The sequence below is a fragment of the Salvelinus namaycush genome, chromosome 24, assembly GCF_016432855.1.
Source record: "Salvelinus namaycush isolate Seneca chromosome 24, SaNama_1.0, whole genome shotgun sequence".
NCBI lineage: Eukaryota > Metazoa > Chordata > Actinopteri > Salmoniformes > Salmonidae > Salvelinus > Salvelinus namaycush.
In genome coordinates this window covers 12,964,873-12,981,500 of record NC_052330.1, presented here as the reverse complement: position 1 = coordinate 12,981,500, position 16,628 = coordinate 12,964,873, and the positions used below count along the sequence as shown (strand labels likewise).

Below are 16,628 nucleotides of genomic sequence, written 5' to 3'. Positions count from 1 at the left end.
TGTTCAATAAGCAAGGATATGGTTTGCTTGCTTGCTGCACAGTAGCAGTTAAACACTAGTGATTCTGCTCTGCTGAAGGAGCCTGACCGGGTCCGAACATGGCTGAAGATATCAGTGAGGCAGAGGATACTCTTATTTATGGTTTAAAAGCCTTGAATACTATGGGAAGAATCCTACTTGAAAATGGCAAGCAAGAAGCAGCAGGTACAGTATATAACGTTACTACCAGTATTTCTGTAGATATCTTGTTCCATTATCTAGCTAACTGTCACATGTAACCTACGCAAAATTGTAAAGTGAGCCAAGAGCAGCAGACTATAAATAGCTATTAATATTGACAGTGTGGTGTCTGTAAGCACTAGAGTGAATTTTGCTACCATCAGTTTATTTTTTTATCCCCCTGAAATCATCTGATACATTACATGTAGCCTACAGGGCATGTTCTTTTAAGTATGAGAGTGTGTTGGGGATTAATAATTGAACAATAGGGAACTAAGCCCTGTCATGCATTTGCCAACACTGACATTTTCACAATCAGCTGGCTACATTGTTACTTTGTCATTCCTCAGGTTCCATTGAAGATTTTGTCCCAAATAAAATTACAACTTTATTTGGACTAATGACTTGTGCTGCCAACTTCTACAACAGGTGGGTGCATTTTAGAGACGTTGTGGTACCAACTTCTACAACAGGTGGGTGCATTTTAGAGACGTTGTGGTACCAACTTCTACAACAGGTGGGTGCATTTTAGAGACGTTCGGCCTACTTTATTTTATTTTCCTCATTTGTTTTGCTGACATACTGAGGGTTGGGGTCATTTTGGTTCAATTCTGCTGAATAATTTTGTTAACATTTGTTAGTATTGGTGTGAAGAAGAGGATCGATGCTGAAGACCTGTGGAAGAAGTCTTATCAGTGAGTTTGAAGATCAAGTATCAAAGAACTGTGTGACCACAAATCTGCAGACAAATGTTATTTTAGATGAAACTGACACCTCTCTTTGACAGACACCTCTCTCTCCCAATATTTCACCAGCCATGCCAAGGTGCAAGAGCAAGTAGAGGAGCTCCTGCAGTTGGAGGTTAGTCTTCCAGTCTGCACAATGGTCCATTGTTACCTGTGGTTGAGGTGTACCCTTGGAAAGACTTGAGAGATGAGGGTGTGTGTGTGTGTGTGTGTGTGTGTGTGTGCTTTTGCTCCTGAAGGAGGAATGGGATGCCTTTCTGGACCGCATAGATACTGAGCTGAAGACAAGTGACAAACGGCTCACAGGAGGCCCAACTTCACAGAATCTGAGTGCTGATACACCCCTCACAGATGCCAGGAGTGGAGAGTGAGTCAGCATAGATAGATACTGAACAATAATATAAACGCAACATGCAATAATTTCAAAGGTTTTACTGAATTACCGTTCAAATAAGGAAATCAGTCAATTTAAATTAATTAATTACACCCTAATCTATGGATTTCACATGAATGGGAGTACAGATATGCATCTATTGGTCACAGATAACTTTAAAAAGGATAGGGGCATGGATCAGAACCAGTCAGTATCTGGTGTGACCACCATTTGCTTCATGCAGCATGACAAATCTCCTTCGCATAGAGTTGATCAGGCTGTTGATTGTGGCCTGTGGAATGTTGTCTCACTCCTCTTAAATGCCTGGCTGTGCGAAGTTGCTGGATATTGGCGGGAACTGGAACACGTTGTTGTACACGATCCAGAGCATCCCAAACGTGCTCAATGGGTGTCTGGTGAGTATGCAGACCATGGAAGAACTGAGACATTTTCAGCTTCCAGGAATTGTGTACAGATCCTTACGACATGGGGCTGTGCATTTTACTGAAACATGAGGTGATGGTGGCGGATAAATGGCCCGACACTGGGCCTCAGGATCTCGTTACGGTATCTCTGTGTATTCAAATTGCCATTGATAAAATGCAATTGTGTTCATTGTCCATAGCTTATGCCTGCCCATACCATAACCCCACCAACACCATGGGGCACTCTGTTCACAATGTGACATCAGCAAACTGCTCGCCCACACAACACCATACACATGGTCTGCGGTTGTGAGGTTGGTTAGACGTACTGCCAAATTCTCTAAAATGACATTGGAGGTGACTTATGGTAGAGAAATGATCATTCAATTCTCTGGCAACAGCTCTGGTGGACATTCCTGCAGTTAGCATGCCAATTGCACGATCCCTCGAAACATGAGACTATGGCATTGTGTTGTGTGACAAAACTGCACATTTTTAGAGTGGCCTTTTATTGTCCTCAGCACAATGTGCACCTGTGTAATGATCATGCTGTTTAATACGCTGCTTGATATGCCACACCTGTCAGGTAGAGGGATTATCTTGGTGAAGGAGAAATGCCCACTAACAGGGATGTAAACAAGAAATAAGAGAAATAAGCTTTTTGTGCGTATGACATTTTTTGGGGATATTTTATTTCAGCTCATGAAGCACAGGGACAACACTTTACATGTTGCGTTTATATTTTTGTGAAGTGTATTTTTTTTTTAAATAAACTCTCCGAAGAACTAGGAGAAAGTTACAGAGAAAATCGTGTCTGCTATTTAGACAGAAATTACCCAAACAGACCCTATGTTGTTGTGTTGTGCAGGAATGTGACTCTGGGACTGTACTTTGGGAAAGGGGAGAATCTGCTGCTGGTCCTGATCCGACACTTTGGATGACTACCGTGACGCGAGCATGTGGCTGAGCTTGCGACCCAACAGGTCAGTCAATCTGAGAGGAGCGTATCTCCTATCATCTCTCAGTGCTTCTGATTTCATGTAACATCACCTACCATCTTTCAGTGCCCTTAACTTGTAACGTCCTCTAGCAGCCTAGTGTCAGTGCCCCTATTGTACTATGTATCTTCAGTAGGGATGGGCACGAGTACTCAAATATGTTTGAGTACTCGATTCAAGGTTTGTCTTCGATTGTTAATAATCAAATACAAGTACTCAATGTACAAATGCAACTATTTAGCATGTTGAATTGATAAGCACTGACAAAATGTCAATCTCTAAGATGATTATTGTTTGTGGAGTATGTAAAATGCAGTGAAAACATTTTACATTTAGTTTTCAGTTGTGTATTGGAACAACCAGTAGACCTAATTGGAACAACCGATAGCATAGCACAAACTTATTTTGCATTTCAGACCCATTTTATATGCTAACAAGCGAGTACTTGAGTACATAAAATGATTTGCACAAGAGCACTCGAAACACAGACATTCTTTCAAATGCCAATCCTTCATTTTCAGGGACTTCTAGATTCTCAGTCAGCTCGGGTACTGGTGGTCTCCTTTGGCTGTCGGGAAGGTGCTCAGATTTGGCTAGATCAGACGGGCTGCAAGTACGACATGCTGCTTGACCCAGAGAGGAAGGTAAGAGGTGTGCTGCCACTATAGAGGGTCACTCAGGGTTGATCATGACCTATTGACCTCTGGTAGCTGAATGTAAAGCTTTTATGTACTCAGTGTTATGCCAATGTTTAGACAACTGGATACATATTCTCTGTTTCAGATTTACAAGGCATTTGGCCTGGGATCTTCCTATTCAAATGTGATGAATTTCGACTCCTTGCTTCAATATGCAGAGTATGTTGTGTTAGGCCAAGAGTTTCCTGACATCCCACCACGTTTCCTGGAAGACTTCTATCAGGTATTTCAGATTTTTCAACGCCGATACCGATTTATTGGAGGACAAAAAAAGTCGATACCGATTAATCGGCCGATTTTTAAAATGTATTTGTAATAATGACAATTACAACAATACTGAATGAACACTTATTTTAACTTAATATAATACATCAATAAAATCAATTTAGCCTCAAATAAATAATGAAACATGTTCAATTTGGTTTAAATAATGCAAAAACAAAGTGTTGGAGAAGAAAGTAAAAGTGCAATATGTGCCATGTAAGAAAGCTAACGTTTAAGTTCCTTGCTCAGAACATGAGAACATATGAAAGCTGGTGGTTCCTTTTAACATGAGTCTTCAATATTCCCAGGTAAGAAGTTTTAGGTTGTAGTTATTATAGGAATTATATGACTATTTCTCTCTATACCATTTGTATTTCATATACCTTTGACTATTGGATGTTCTTATAGGCACTTTAGTATTGACAGTGTAACAGTATAGCTTCCATCCCTCTCTTCGCCGCTACCTGGGCTCGAACCAGGAATACATCGCAACAGCCACCCTCGAAACAGCATTACCCATGCCGAGCAAGGGGAACAACTACTCAAGTCTCAGAGCGAGTGACGTTTGAAACGCTATTAGCTTGCACCCCGCTAACTAGCTAGCCATTTCACATCGGTTACACCAGCCTAATCTCAGGAGTTGATAAGCTTGAATTCATAAACAGCAGAGCTGCTGGCAAAACGCACGAAAGTGCTGTTTGAATGAATGCTTACGAGCCTGCTGGTGCCCACCATCGCTCAGTCAGACTGCTCTATCAAATCATAGACTTAATTATAACATAATAACTCACAAATACGAGCCTTAGGTCATTAATATGGTCGAATCCGGAAACTATCATCTCGAAAACAAAACATTTATTCTTTCAGTGAAATACGGAACCGTTCCGTATTTTATCTAACGGGTGGCATCCATCAGTCTAAATATTCCTGTTGCATTGCACAACCTTCAATGTTATGTCATAATTGATTTTAAGAAAGGCATTGATGTTTATGGTTAGGTACACGTTGGAGCAACGACAGTCCTTTTTCGCGAATGTGCACTGCATCGATTATATGCAACGCAGGACACGCTAGATAAACTAGTAATATCATCAACCATGTGTAGTTATAACTAGTGATTATGATTGATTGATTGTTTTTTATAAGATAAGTTTAATGCTAGCTAGCAATTTACCTTGGCTTCTTACTGCATTCGCGTAACAGGCAGGCTCCTTGTGAGGCAGGTGGTTAGAGCGTTGGACTAGTTAACCGTAAGGTTGCAAGATTGAATCCCTGAGCTGACAAGGTAAAAATCTGTCGTTCTGCCCCTGAACAAGGCAGTTAACCCACCGTTCCTAGGCCATCATTGAAAATAAGAATGTGTTCATAACTGACTTGCCTAGTTAAATAAAGGTGTAAAAATAAATTAAATAAAATTCTGCAAAATCGGCATCCAAAATTACCGATTTCCGATTGTTATGAAAACTTGAAATCGTCCCTAATTAATCGGCCATTCCGATTAATCAGTCGACCTCTAATTCAGATATCTAACTGAACATATTTAATCCTACTTAAGATACGACCTACAGTAGCTATACATTAAACACACAAAATATTTCCTCTTAGAAAAGTATCCATACAATGCCCAATTATTTTGGGATAGGTTTGTATAATCCATGTCCTCATTCTAACTCAGTTTTTGATATGATTTCAGATGGGCGGGGACTTTGTCCTGGATGAAGGCGGGACAGTGCTCTTCTCTCATCCCTGCAAGAATCCAATGGACAGGCCTGAAGTAGCACAGATGGTGGCTACCATCTCATCTGTTGGCCGTCCTACCAGCTTCTAATGTAGTAGTGACTCACTCCATCTGAGTAGACATGGCATTGACCCCTCAGAGGAAGCGCACCACCTTGGCTTATGTGGATGAAGACACTGGTCACACTCATGACCTCATGAAGAGCAGTGTCTGATGGCAACTCACAAGTCAATGACAACCTCCCTTCCTGCTGAGGGATCAGTGCTGTGCTACTGCTATTATTCCTGACTGAATTCTAAGATTGTCGATTCTAATGTTTACTGACATTTTATTTAAATTAATTCAGAACTTAATTATGATTTTTAAGAATAATCATTAACTGAGTAAAAATAATCCAGATCTTGATCATGTGAAAAAAAGGAACCTTTTCAAATATTTTATTGCACAATATTTGTACTAGAACTATGCTGTTCTTGGGTTTACACTAACTGTGAAAAAGTACAGTAATAAATGGTATACTTTTAATCATGATACCTTTAATAAATATATTGATAATAAAAACAATTGTGTGAGTCTTCGATCCAAAGTATTCAGCCAAAGAGACTGGCTTAGCTTGCTGTGAGTAATGAGTTCCGTATGTTTCTTTTTTCAGTGTGGACTAATATGAGCACCATCTGTCTAACTTGTGTACAGTATATTGTGAACAGTATGTTAAATGTGTTGTGGATTATTATTCAACAATAGCACCATCAGCTAGTAAACTAACATTTTCTTTGTAGATCAGCGACATCCCCTATTGCTTTAAAAAAATAAAAAGATTTTACATGAAATATATAAGATGCATAACTACTCACGATAGACTATCCACTCAAAGTTGTCGTCAAGCTTGGCTGGATTTGTTTTTCTGAAATTTCTGATACTTTTGAAGAAAAAGGATCAGGCATCAAACTCACAGAGGTAATACATGTTCCTGTCACAATAGTTGTCCCACCAGTCCCCATCATCTGACGCCATGGCCACACAGTTCTCCCGCTTGCCACCGTCCGGCTGGCTGGAGAGGAAGTGCTTGCGCCACTGGAAGTAGGTGACTCGTGTGTTGTCCTCAAACAGGTAGAGTCCCTCAGAGCGCAGGTCATTAATGCCCAGCCACACAGGCCAGTTCCCTGGCTGGAAGAAAGCCTTGACGTAGTCTGCCAGGGCTTCCTGCTCCTTCCTGTCCTGAGGCATGGCCATCCTGCCGCCCCGCTCCATGCACTTCTGAGCTGCACCTGGGTACGTCTCATATGTGCGGTAGATCAGATAGCACTTATATCCCACCCGCCGGCCCTTCTGACATCCTAGGAAGTGGAGGAAACATTTCACCTTTCCTTTTTCATGATTTTGTCATTGTTTTTCAGTATTCCATTGTAAAACATTTGAACTAAACAGAGGAAAAGGGAGGTATATGAAGACATACCCTCCAAGCGGCCAATCTCTTTGCGGTTCTCCTTGGTGAGGAGGGATATCTGTTGCATGGTGTCCTGTACCTCCCCAATGGTGCCGTCCAGCTGGGACACTCTGTCCACCAGCTGGGTCACCTTCACGTCCAGTGTATAGTGGCCCACATTCAGCCTGTGGATGGCCTGATCCATCGCTGACAGCCTGGACACTGTGCAAGAGAAGACCTCACAAGATGTTAATGTCTGACAACTCAGCAATAATTTGTACAGTGTGTAGCATATACTTTTGATGATTTTGCGCAGACGTACAAATATAGTTGTATGTGTTGTCAAAGTCCGAGACAGGACTGGTTGGCTCTGGCTCCTCCGGTACATCTCCTCTTGCCTGTTTCCCCTGAGTCTCTGGAATCTGAAGGAAACCGTTAATAGTAAACCGTGGAATCGATACTCCTTTGCTCCTTTGATGATTGTCTTTATAATGGTGAGGCTGTTATACTTATTCCACAAAAAGACACGAGTTAAAAGTACATAAAACCAGTCTAGGGGTTTCCATGTAATTATGACAATATCATGAAGATGTTACAGTACTCTATTTGTGTTCATGTGCAGGGTGCTGCTGTACCTCAACTGATTTGATGTCTTAGCTCAAAATGTGCAAGTGAATACTCACCTCAGTTGGTGTTGCATCGACAGGATCTCCAACTTTGGTGTCGCCGTCCGGAGCACTCAAGCTGAGTGAACACATACACACGACGGTGACTAGGACGGCTGCTATTCCCATTTTCCTCTGTAATAACGTTGTTTTTCCTCAGTATCCCTCCTCTGTCCTGCCCTCACTTTTTCAATCTCACTCCCTCCACACTCTGTCGTTCTGACTTGTCCTGAGCGCACCACCCCAACAACAGGAAATCTCTTTGTTTTTCCTATCACCTCCCACTTCCACGCTTTGTATTAAGTGTACTTTTACAGAGAAGGACCTTTGGTGGCACACATGTTCCTACAGTCCACATTTAATGGTCTTATTAGGGCTAACCTGCGAGGCTTTGCCAATGGAAATAAATCATAGAGGCAGGGTTGTGGTGATTAAATTGCAGGGAAAATGAGAGTCAATGTATGTGCTGAAGCCATGGCAGACATGAGGAACGCCAGTTAAAATGCCACACAAATCAGTTTACATTCCACAGGCCCCAGGACTTGGATATGAGCTAGCTAGGTCTACTAGCATGTGGCTACAGCCAGACACTGAAAGGGCTGGGTGTGTGGCTTAACTGAAATGTTCAGATTGCTGTGAGAGAATAACTCAGTACAATACAAAAATAGGATTTGCAGTATCCTCCGTATGCATGTCTTTGACAGTATATACTTCTGATTGGAGGAACTTGACCAACAGAGATATAAAGTACCTATAGGTCTGATGCTTTGCTGGTTTTACATCTCAATTTCATCAGGGCAAGGGAAGTTCTGTTGAAACATTTGCCCTTTGCAATAATTGATAGTTCACAGTTCGTTCTCTATTTGTGGATTTAGAGATTTTCTCAACTGAACCCACAAGTTTTCTGCTGCCACATGGTGGACTGATATTGTCACTGTGTCTAAAAATAACTTCATCCCTGAACAATGACCTGGTTCCATTTCATTTATTTGCTTTGAATCTGTGTTTTCAAAATGCATGAGTGCAATATAGCATATTATGATACAATGAATATAGTTTACATACAAAATTCAGTAAAATAGTACTCTCGTATTGTAAAATGGTTGTAGATCTACATTGCAAGTGGTATAAATCACTTAACATGCTGGCTTACCTAAACATACCAATTTGAGTGCTTCTCATTAGTGTACACTACTGTAATGCTTAGCACTAATACAAGGTCTGAGTAATAAAGGTAGAGAAACAGTTGGAAGGTGGGGGTTCTGGCAGTGGGGAAACAAAAGCACGCATGTAGTGAGATATGCCATAACAAGCCATTTAAGATAAATAGACATGGTCAGTTCAATAGTTGGCTTTCCTTAATACATGTATTAAAATGGTCATCACAAGGGTCCTTCTAGTGTTGAGTTGATCCAGTCACTCAAGTTATGTTGCTTGAAGCTGCTGTTACCAGTTGTCAAGAAAGTCAAATCCGGTCTTCAGGAGGTTACTGCTGGTATTAAACTGGTAGGAGAAAATAGGAAATCTCAATTAGAACTGAGCACACAACTTGAAGTAAATGTACTATGTAACATGTTAGTTCAATGTTGTTAGTAGAGTAATTAGACTGTTAATACACAGGTAAATGCTGTTGCCAATTTTTCTGGATCAAAATATCTTTGATCAGTTTTAACATTTACATTTTAGTCATTTAGCAGACGCTCACAATAGGTTGTTCCAGAAACTCACCTGAGCGAAGGTGGGACTGGTGGCCAGTTGCGACTCAGTCTGAGCAGCAGCCTTTTCCTCTCTGTCTCTGGCAGTGTTGCCTGAGCGGGCAGGGGACTTGGTGGGCAGCCCCGGGGATTTGTTGGCTAGCCCTGAAGTGAAAACTTCCTCCACTGTGTTGCTGACTGAGGGGAGGGTGCTCTGAGCACGCTCCCAGCCAGCCACTGTGGATGACACACTGATAGGAGCAGGGGTAGGGGTCACGCTCATAGGGGTCACACTTATGGCTGTTAGGGGGGGCACACTGATGGGTACAGGGGGAGGAGGCGCAGGCGGCCTGGTGGCTCGCTGCTTGGTTACTCGTGGTGGAGGTGGAGTGTCCTCTGTCTCCTTGGGGGTGGGCTCCTGACGGAGATAAGAGGGCAGTGGCTTCTCCCCCTTCTCCAGGGACTTGATTTGGCTGGGGGTTAGTGAGTGGAAGTCTGCCTGTTCACCCTCCAGCCTGGATCTTTCAGCACTGATCTTCCAGAAGGAGGAGGACTCCTCTTTCCTACCCAGGCCGAGGCTCTCGCCATTGGACACCTTGCTGCTCTGGGTCACCTTGCTCAGCTGGCTGCTCTGGGTGACTTTGCTTGGCTTGTAATCAGCTGTCGAAGAGGAGATGCCCTGCACAGATTCACCTGTTGTCAGGTTGAAGTCCAACTGGCTCTGTAAAATGAGGGGAGATGATGTGTTGACAAAAAATAAAATGTGTAGTCCTACATCAATTTAAGGTAATCTTGTGAATGATAGAAGAAAACATGAAGGACAGTCATACGCACCTTGGTCTCCCAGGAGAATGGGGAAGAGTGCTCATCTTGCCAAGTTATGTCCTAAAATTGAACACAAAAACAGATGTTTTCGTAAAAGTGTGATGATTCGTGATAAACCACTACTCTTCACACGCAGAAACAGTCTGCAAATCAGATTACTGGATTGTAGGACTGTACTACCTGGCTGTCTGAATATTTTGATAATCCAGCGAATTGAGTGCAAAACATAAATGTCTATTTCCCCAGCTTTGTCAAAATCAGACAGCGCATGGTATCGTATAAATAATTATTCCCATGGGGATGGCAAAGACCATGATGAAAATTGCCATCTGATCCAACTCGCTCTCTTGCATTGTGTTGTTGGTGTGACGTTTACCACCAGCCCAAATATTCGTCGTGGCTAGCTAGCATGCTACTTTAGCCATTTTAACTAGCTGGAATCGTGCAAGAAAACGTAGCTAATTCTCTAAAATTAATATATGTGGCTACCAATGCAAATGGGGTAAAAGTCCATACCTCGTCACCAAAATGGACTATTTTCTGTCCTGTCTGAATGAGTAATTTAGGATAACAAATTACTTCTTCTCGGTCAACCCTATGCATAGCATATCGAGCACGAATATGGGGGTCCATCATTCCATTGTCGATTGCGCTGTCTTGTTCATTCGGTGTCATTTTCTCCCAATCGGATCCATGTCTCTCCTTAATGTTCTCCCTTTCTTGCATTATTTTCCTGGCCATGGAGTTGATGGATGAGAAATACTCCAACTTTTTCTGCTCCATCCTATGGACATCGGCCCCTTCCATCGACGCCGCAGTCATTTTTCTACCAGCTGTACAGTACTCTCTGTGGGCGTTGAAATGGAGCAGTCATTGATGACGTTTGCATGTAAACATCATTTCACGGATGTGCAAGCGCCATCTGGCGCCAGAAATAAACAATGCCTTATGTGCATTTTAGGAGAGGAAGTAGTTTCTCAAAATCATTCATCGCAACAAACAGTGGATCATTTAAAGCTACACCAAAGACAGATTTAGAAACTCTGTGGCTGAATTGCAGTTCAGCCATCTCGCTCTGTAGAAATGTTTGTTCTACGGTAGTCCATAAGGAATATTAGCGACATCTAGTGTCCAGTTGGGCTAGTTCTACGGTAGGAATAAATAACACAATGGAAAAAGTGTAACAGCGCAACATCAAAGGCTGATGATGGACTGTCTAGTATTCATTTTGTAGTGCTCTGAGAATACAAAAAGAGCATAGATGACTTGTGATTCTAACCCCATTTCATTTGGCTGTCTTTTGTTCCTCCAGACATTTGTTGTGCTCTAAATTCAAATATATGTTTTCACGATGACTCATGGAAGGTCATACCACGTGACGTCTTCTTTCGCGTGTTGAGTTTATCATGTGATTCACCTAGTTCCTGTAAGACTACCCGAGGACTTCTGCTGTATGATGTCGGACATAGTGCTCTAGAGTCTAGTTTATAATACTGGATACAAAGCATGGACTCGCCGTGCAATTGTAACAAGGCTGCGCCTTGGAAAATCGTTGTAACGTTACTTGTGTCGATCACAACGGTCCTGGTTACATTTCCCTCGGATACAACGGGCTCTGATGTCAGCCAGTGGTACCAAGACCTCTGCAGGTAAGGCACTGCTCGCTCTCATGGCAATAAACAAGAGCGTATAAAGCTTCTTAGCAAATGGAAAGTGTATTTAGCTACAAACGCAGCTTATACAGTGCATTTAGAGTGATACAGTACAATTATACAATGTTTCCGTATGTATGTATGTATGTATGTATGTATGTATGTATGTATGTATGTATGTATGTATGTATGTATGTATGTATGTGTATGTATGTCTGTCTGTCTCCATTGCCAGCAGCTCCTCATCTGTTGTAACCCTAGTCACGAAATGTGGCGATGTCTTCAATTGTGTAGGCAACACCACGCACGTCTGACACGAATGTTGAATACAATTATATTTGAACTTTGTCTATTGTCTGTGGTGATGGTCCTTCAGCTAGTCGAAATTAGACACATATCCACAGGATATGATTATTAAACCAACTTCAAAACGCTGGTATATTTATGTGGCAATCAAGATGTTTGCTCATGACGGAAGGTAGGTGCGCAAGAGGTACATGCACGCGATGCATGCATACTAACAGGTGTTAACATTGGTTTGTGCATGTGCCAAGTGATAAAATATCCACATGAAAATATTGTTTACCCGACTTTTTAGAGCGCCAGTAGGCCTACTGAACTTGACATTTCTGTCTCAAATGTCGAGCAGCTGAAGGACAACCGGTAGAGTAAGTTCAAATGTAATTGTATTCAACATTCTATCTTGTAAGGCTCATTCCCACGATGTTGCAGTGTATTGTTTGACTGTATCTAAAATCCAATTGGTATTAAAAGTCTGATTTTATTAGGCAAGCGTAGTTCCTGGTCCAGTTTTGACAAGGCAGTTTTTTATAGAAAGGTGGTGTCTCTAGTCAGTTGGCTGATCAGGGTATTATGAGACACTTTGTATGTATTTTGTATTGTGTAGTGAGTGATACGTGGTTGTCTAGCCTGGCTATCTTGAAATGAATGCACTAGCTGTGGGTCCCTCTGGATGGGAGCATCTGCTAAATGACTAAATTGTGATGTAAATGTAGTGCTATGTATTTTATTTGTTGTGTTTTGATTTCTGTTTGGACCCCAGGAAGAGTCCCCCCATATTTTGAGGACACATGGACAACTAAACAGTAAAATGTGTGCTTTATTGTAAGCTTTGAGATTGTGTGAATGTTTACAAATGAATTTCTACATGTGATTTTTCTTTTCTTTTTTTTCTCTCCACTTTTGCTCAAGTTACAAATGGGAGGCTATAGACCGGGACAGCAAAGTGAAATACACACTGAAGCTCTGTGATTCCTCACCTAACACAGGATGTGGAGCCGGTAGTGCTGTCTGTGCCCGCAACCTCACCAGTCAAAAGAATCAGTCAGTGGGTGAGTATATTTAGGAACAGTAGTTTTCCCAGATAAGGTGATCTGGTCAGGACCAACTGGGAACAGGCCTTTGTAGCTCATTAGAAGGCTCCAGAGTTTTTCCTGGTCTGGTAACTTATGCTGTGGGAAAACTCTTGGCCCTAAGCAAGGCTCTACATGATAATTTTTCCAAACTGGAAAAAGGAAGGCACACCAGACAACATTTAGGAGCACCAGAAAAAAAACTCTCTTTTTTCCTGCTAATGACTGTCCTATCATTCTTAATTGTCGTCAGTTGTTACCTTGATGATGTAGAACGCATCACTAGAGATTGAGCAAGACATTAGAATAAAAACAACATTTAATAATTATTCAAAAGTGCAACAGCAACCATATTGATATAGGTGATTAAAACATAACCTTTATTGTATTTAAAAGTGCAACTATAAACTGTTATCCATTACTGCATTCAGCTAATATAACTAATAATCATAAAACTAACAATACAAAACAGTGTAATAATATTAATGTTGTAACAAGGAAACATGCTGACAGAACTTATACTTGGATAACTAAATAAATGTTTAATCTCCTCTCAGAAAAACTAATCAACTTGCTTTTAGGGTTAGGGTTTAGAGTAGGGATGTCCCAAGGATCCCGGATAGCACTTACCCTCTTCCCGTATAGTGTCCACGATGGTACCAATAATGTTTTTGCAGGACTCTCCATATGTCGGGTTGATTTGTAATCCATCATTTTTCTGGGTGGGTAACATGGGCCCGAATTTCGTAAAAGCCATCTCCATTTTGGCAATGCTGTGTTAAATTGAATTTCTATCTCAATTAGCTCTGCCTGTTTACCGGCTTGGGCTGCCACCTGTTTCATGTCAAATACGGCTGCCTGGTAGTGTAGTTGCTCCCGCCAAAATTGGTCGCACTTTAACGGACTGGCCCAAAGTCTAGTACAGGGCTCTGCTTCTGTCAGGAGGATGTGCTGATGGTTCATTAAGTGAGGTTGGCATCTGATGAGCTGCCCTGCTGACAAGGCACAATGTTTTTCTGATGGAAAATAGATCACTGTAGGAGATGTTGCTGTCAGGACACAGTAAGGGTCAGCATTAGCAACATGAACACCTTGTAAGGATGGGCCTTAAAGGCTTCCAGTCAGATGCCAGTCAAGTCATAATGTCCTTTGATTCAGTTTATTTGTTTCAGTGATGTGTCGGTTTAATGCTGTTCCACGAAGACACAAGTTGTGATAAAGGACCAAGTTTGCTTAATGATTATATGTCAAGAGTAAGCTCTGGTCAGTGAAACAACTTAAAACGTAGGCTACCTTTTACTGGGAGTTTATCTGTCATCCTCAATGATGACAGAAGCTTGGCTTTTCCTGTAGTATTTGTAATGAATGTGATAAAATCCTCAAACTGAAAACACAGGAGCCTTATCCTCAGCTTTTGCTGTAAACAGAGGAAGCACTGATATCAAACTAATTGAATCACACAGCTTGGTACTTAGCCTTGCTTCACTTTAGTGCTGATGTTGCTAAGCGTTTCAGAGAAGTGGTTTTGCTCGTCAAATATAGGCTAGCTGATTCAGCTATAAATCTTTGGTGGTTTACATGGACTCATACATTTTTTTAAAGCTCAAAGGAACCTGTATGAATGAATGTACATTGTAAGAAGACCATGTCAGAGAACAGGGCTACTGGGCTAGACTATTCCAAAACATGATGACTTTACGTCCCGGCCTGGGGCACTTGGTCATGACCTTCGCTCAGTGACAAATCAGAGTTAGGTCACTTTCAGGAAGAAATAGTTGGGTCGTGTGACCTCATGATTAAAGTCTACATGAGATAAATGCCTGCAGCTGATATGACACAATGGTCTCAACTCGACAATCTCTCAGTGTGAGAGTAGGACAGGAAGGGGCTCTTGTGACAGATCTAATGCTGATAACTACTGTAGCGACTAACCTGTCTTTTGTGTAGGAATAATCAGAGGTTAAAGGGGAACCCAAGCAGCTGCCTGTTCACATGACTGTGACTTCATGCTATGGAACACAGAATCACTGATAAGCATGGAACAGACAATTCGCATGCTTAGAAATCCTCTCACACAGCTTTGCTCTGAATTCCACCAGGTTGCTTCCATGCAGGCAATTGACCTTGCATAATATGCGTTGGAGTGGAGTGGCCTTTTTTTATTCATTATTTGGAAGCATTAAACTTTCCGGCTAAAATAATACATGTCATAAAAATATTTGTTAAATATCCTGAATCAAAAATGCATGCAAATAATACATTACCTGATGAAGTTGCTTTAGAAAGGGGTACGAGACAGGGATGTCCTCTCTCTCCCTTCTTGCACTGGCAATTGAACCGCTTGCAGAAAGAATTAGACAGGACCCAAGCTTAACATGTATTGGTAAGCATGAATATAAACAAAACTTATGTGCGGACAATCTCCTGATATACGTGACTAATATTGTAAAGTCAATGCCTCCCCTTGTTAAATAATTTTCGGAATAGTCTAAAATATCAGGATATAAAATGTACGTGATTAAAAAATATACACTGCTCAAAAAAATAAAGGGAACACTTAAACAACACAATGTAACTCCAAGTCAATCACACTTCTGTGAAATCAAACTGTCCACTTAGGAAGCAACACTGATTGACAATAAATTTCACATGCTGTTATGCAAATGGAATAGACAACAGGTGGAAATTATAGGCAATTAGCAAGACACCCCCAATAAAGGAGTGGTTCTGCAGGTAGTGACCACAGACCACTTCTCAGTTCCTATGCTTCCTGGCTGATGTTTTGGTCACTTTTGAATGCTGGCGGTGCTTTCACTCTAGTGGTAGCATGAGACGGAGTCTACAACCCACACAAGTGGCTCAGGTAGTGCAGCTCATCCAGGATGGCACATCATTGCGAGCTGTGGCAAGAAGGTTTGCTGTGTCTGTCAGCGTAGTGTCCAGAGCATGGAGGCGCTACCAGGAGACAGGCCAGTACATCAGGAGATGTGGAGGAGGCCGTAGGAGGGCAAGAACCCAGCAGCAGGACCGCTACCTCCGCCTTTGTGCAAGGAGGAGCACTGCCAGAGCCCTGCAAAATGACCTCCAGCAGGCCACAAATGTGCATGTGTCTGCTCAAACGGTCAGAAACAGACTCCATGAGGGTGGTATGAGGGCCCGACGTCCACAGGTGGGGGTTGTGCTTACAGCCCAACACCGTGCAGGACGTTTTGCATTTGCCAGAGAACACCAAGATTGGCAAATTCGCCACTGGCGCCCTGTGCTCTTCACAGATGAAAGCAGGTTCACACTGAGCACATGTGACAGACGTGACAGAGTCTGGAGATGCCGTGGAGAACGTTCTGCTGCCTGCAACATCCTCCAGCATGACCGGTTTGGCGGTGGGTCAGTCATGGTGTGGGGTGGCATTTCTTTGGGGGGCCGCACAGCCCTCCATGTGCTCGCCAGAGGTAGCCTGACTGACATTAGGTACCGAGATGAGATCCTCAGACCCCTTGTGAGACCATATGCTGGTGCGGTTGGCCCTGGGTTC

General features: G+C 42.2%; 4 protein-coding genes across 5 annotated transcripts in view; 2 read left to right on the top strand and 2 right to left on the bottom strand.

Moving 5' to 3' along the window:
- The first annotated feature begins 16 nt into the window (after positions 1 to 16).
- Positions 17 to 6,015, top strand: selenol (selenoprotein L). Of its 2 annotated transcripts, none has more exons than XM_038963142.1 (9): positions 17 to 204; positions 570 to 648; positions 861 to 914; positions 1,035 to 1,080; positions 1,208 to 1,332; positions 2,632 to 2,746; positions 3,283 to 3,405; positions 3,545 to 3,682; positions 5,417 to 6,015. In XM_038963142.1, exons 1-9 carry the CDS (start codon positions 99 to 101, stop codon positions 5,549 to 5,551), a joined length of 921 nt encoding a protein of 306 aa, XP_038819070.1. In that variant the 5' UTR covers positions 17 to 98; the 3' UTR covers positions 5,552 to 6,015. The 2 variants fall into 2 exon arrangements, with proteins under 2 accessions (XP_038819070.1, XP_038819069.1); XM_038963141.1 differs by having other exon boundaries at positions 1,205 to 1,332.
- On the bottom strand, positions 5,883 to 7,778 carry LOC120019726 (C-type lectin domain family 11 member A-like). The gene is made up of 4 exons (XM_038963145.1): positions 7,571 to 7,778; positions 7,210 to 7,309; positions 6,918 to 7,109; positions 5,883 to 6,798 (listed from the first exon to the last, which is right to left on the bottom strand). Exons 1-4 carry the CDS (start codon positions 7,679 to 7,681, stop codon positions 6,398 to 6,400), a joined length of 804 nt encoding a protein of 267 aa, XP_038819073.1. The 5' UTR covers positions 7,682 to 7,778; the 3' UTR covers positions 5,883 to 6,397.
- A 744-nt stretch (positions 7,779 to 8,522) lies between these two features.
- Positions 8,523 to 10,942, bottom strand: LOC120019436 (uncharacterized protein C1orf198 homolog). Its single transcript, XM_038962725.1, has 4 exons — positions 10,588 to 10,942; positions 10,081 to 10,131; positions 9,281 to 9,967; positions 8,523 to 9,055 (listed from the first exon to the last, which is right to left on the bottom strand). The coding sequence occupies exons 1-4, from the start codon at positions 10,891 to 10,893 to the stop codon at positions 8,999 to 9,001; spliced, it is 1,101 nt and encodes a 366-aa protein (XP_038818653.1). The 5' UTR covers positions 10,894 to 10,942; the 3' UTR covers positions 8,523 to 8,998.
- Positions 10,943 to 11,577: 635 nt separating this feature from the next.
- LOC120019294 (cation-independent mannose-6-phosphate receptor-like) overlaps positions 11,578 to 16,628 on the top strand; it is a 34,915-nt gene continuing 29,864 nt past the window's right edge. Inside the window, exons 1-2 of the mRNA XM_038962598.1 lie at positions 11,578 to 11,720; positions 12,936 to 13,075. Of these exons, the coding sequence (XP_038818526.1) occupies positions 11,578 to 11,720; positions 12,936 to 13,075 (283 nt within the window). The remainder of the gene's footprint in view (positions 11,721 to 12,935; positions 13,076 to 16,628) is intronic.

What these genes read in the sequence shown, in the direction of transcription:
- LOC120019726 (XM_038963145.1), bottom strand. Translation starts at nt 7,681, where the DNA reads ATGGGAATAGCAGCCGTCCTAGTCACCGTCGTGTGTATGTGTTCACTC. An exon ending in TCGATGCAACACCAACTGAG is followed by an intron (nt 7,310 to 7,570) that starts GTGAGTATTCAC and finishes GGTTTCCTTCAG; the next exon opens with ATTCCAGAGACTCAGGGGAA. An exon ending in CAACACATACAACTATATTT is followed by an intron (nt 7,110 to 7,209) that starts GTACGTCTGCGC and finishes TCTCTTGCACAG; the next exon opens with TGTCCAGGCTGTCAGCGATG.
- LOC120019436 (XM_038962725.1), bottom strand. Translation starts at nt 10,893, where the DNA reads ATGACTGCGGCGTCGATGGAAGGGGCCGATGTCCATAGGATGGAGCAG. An exon ending in TAGTCCATTTTGGTGACGAG is followed by an intron (nt 10,132 to 10,587) that starts GTATGGACTTTT and finishes GTTCAATTTTAG; the next exon opens with GACATAACTTGGCAAGATGA. An exon ending in CCAGTCCCACCTTCGCTCAG is followed by an intron (nt 9,056 to 9,280) that starts GTGAGTTTCTGG and finishes TTCTCCTACCAG; the next exon opens with TTTAATACCAGCAGTAACCT.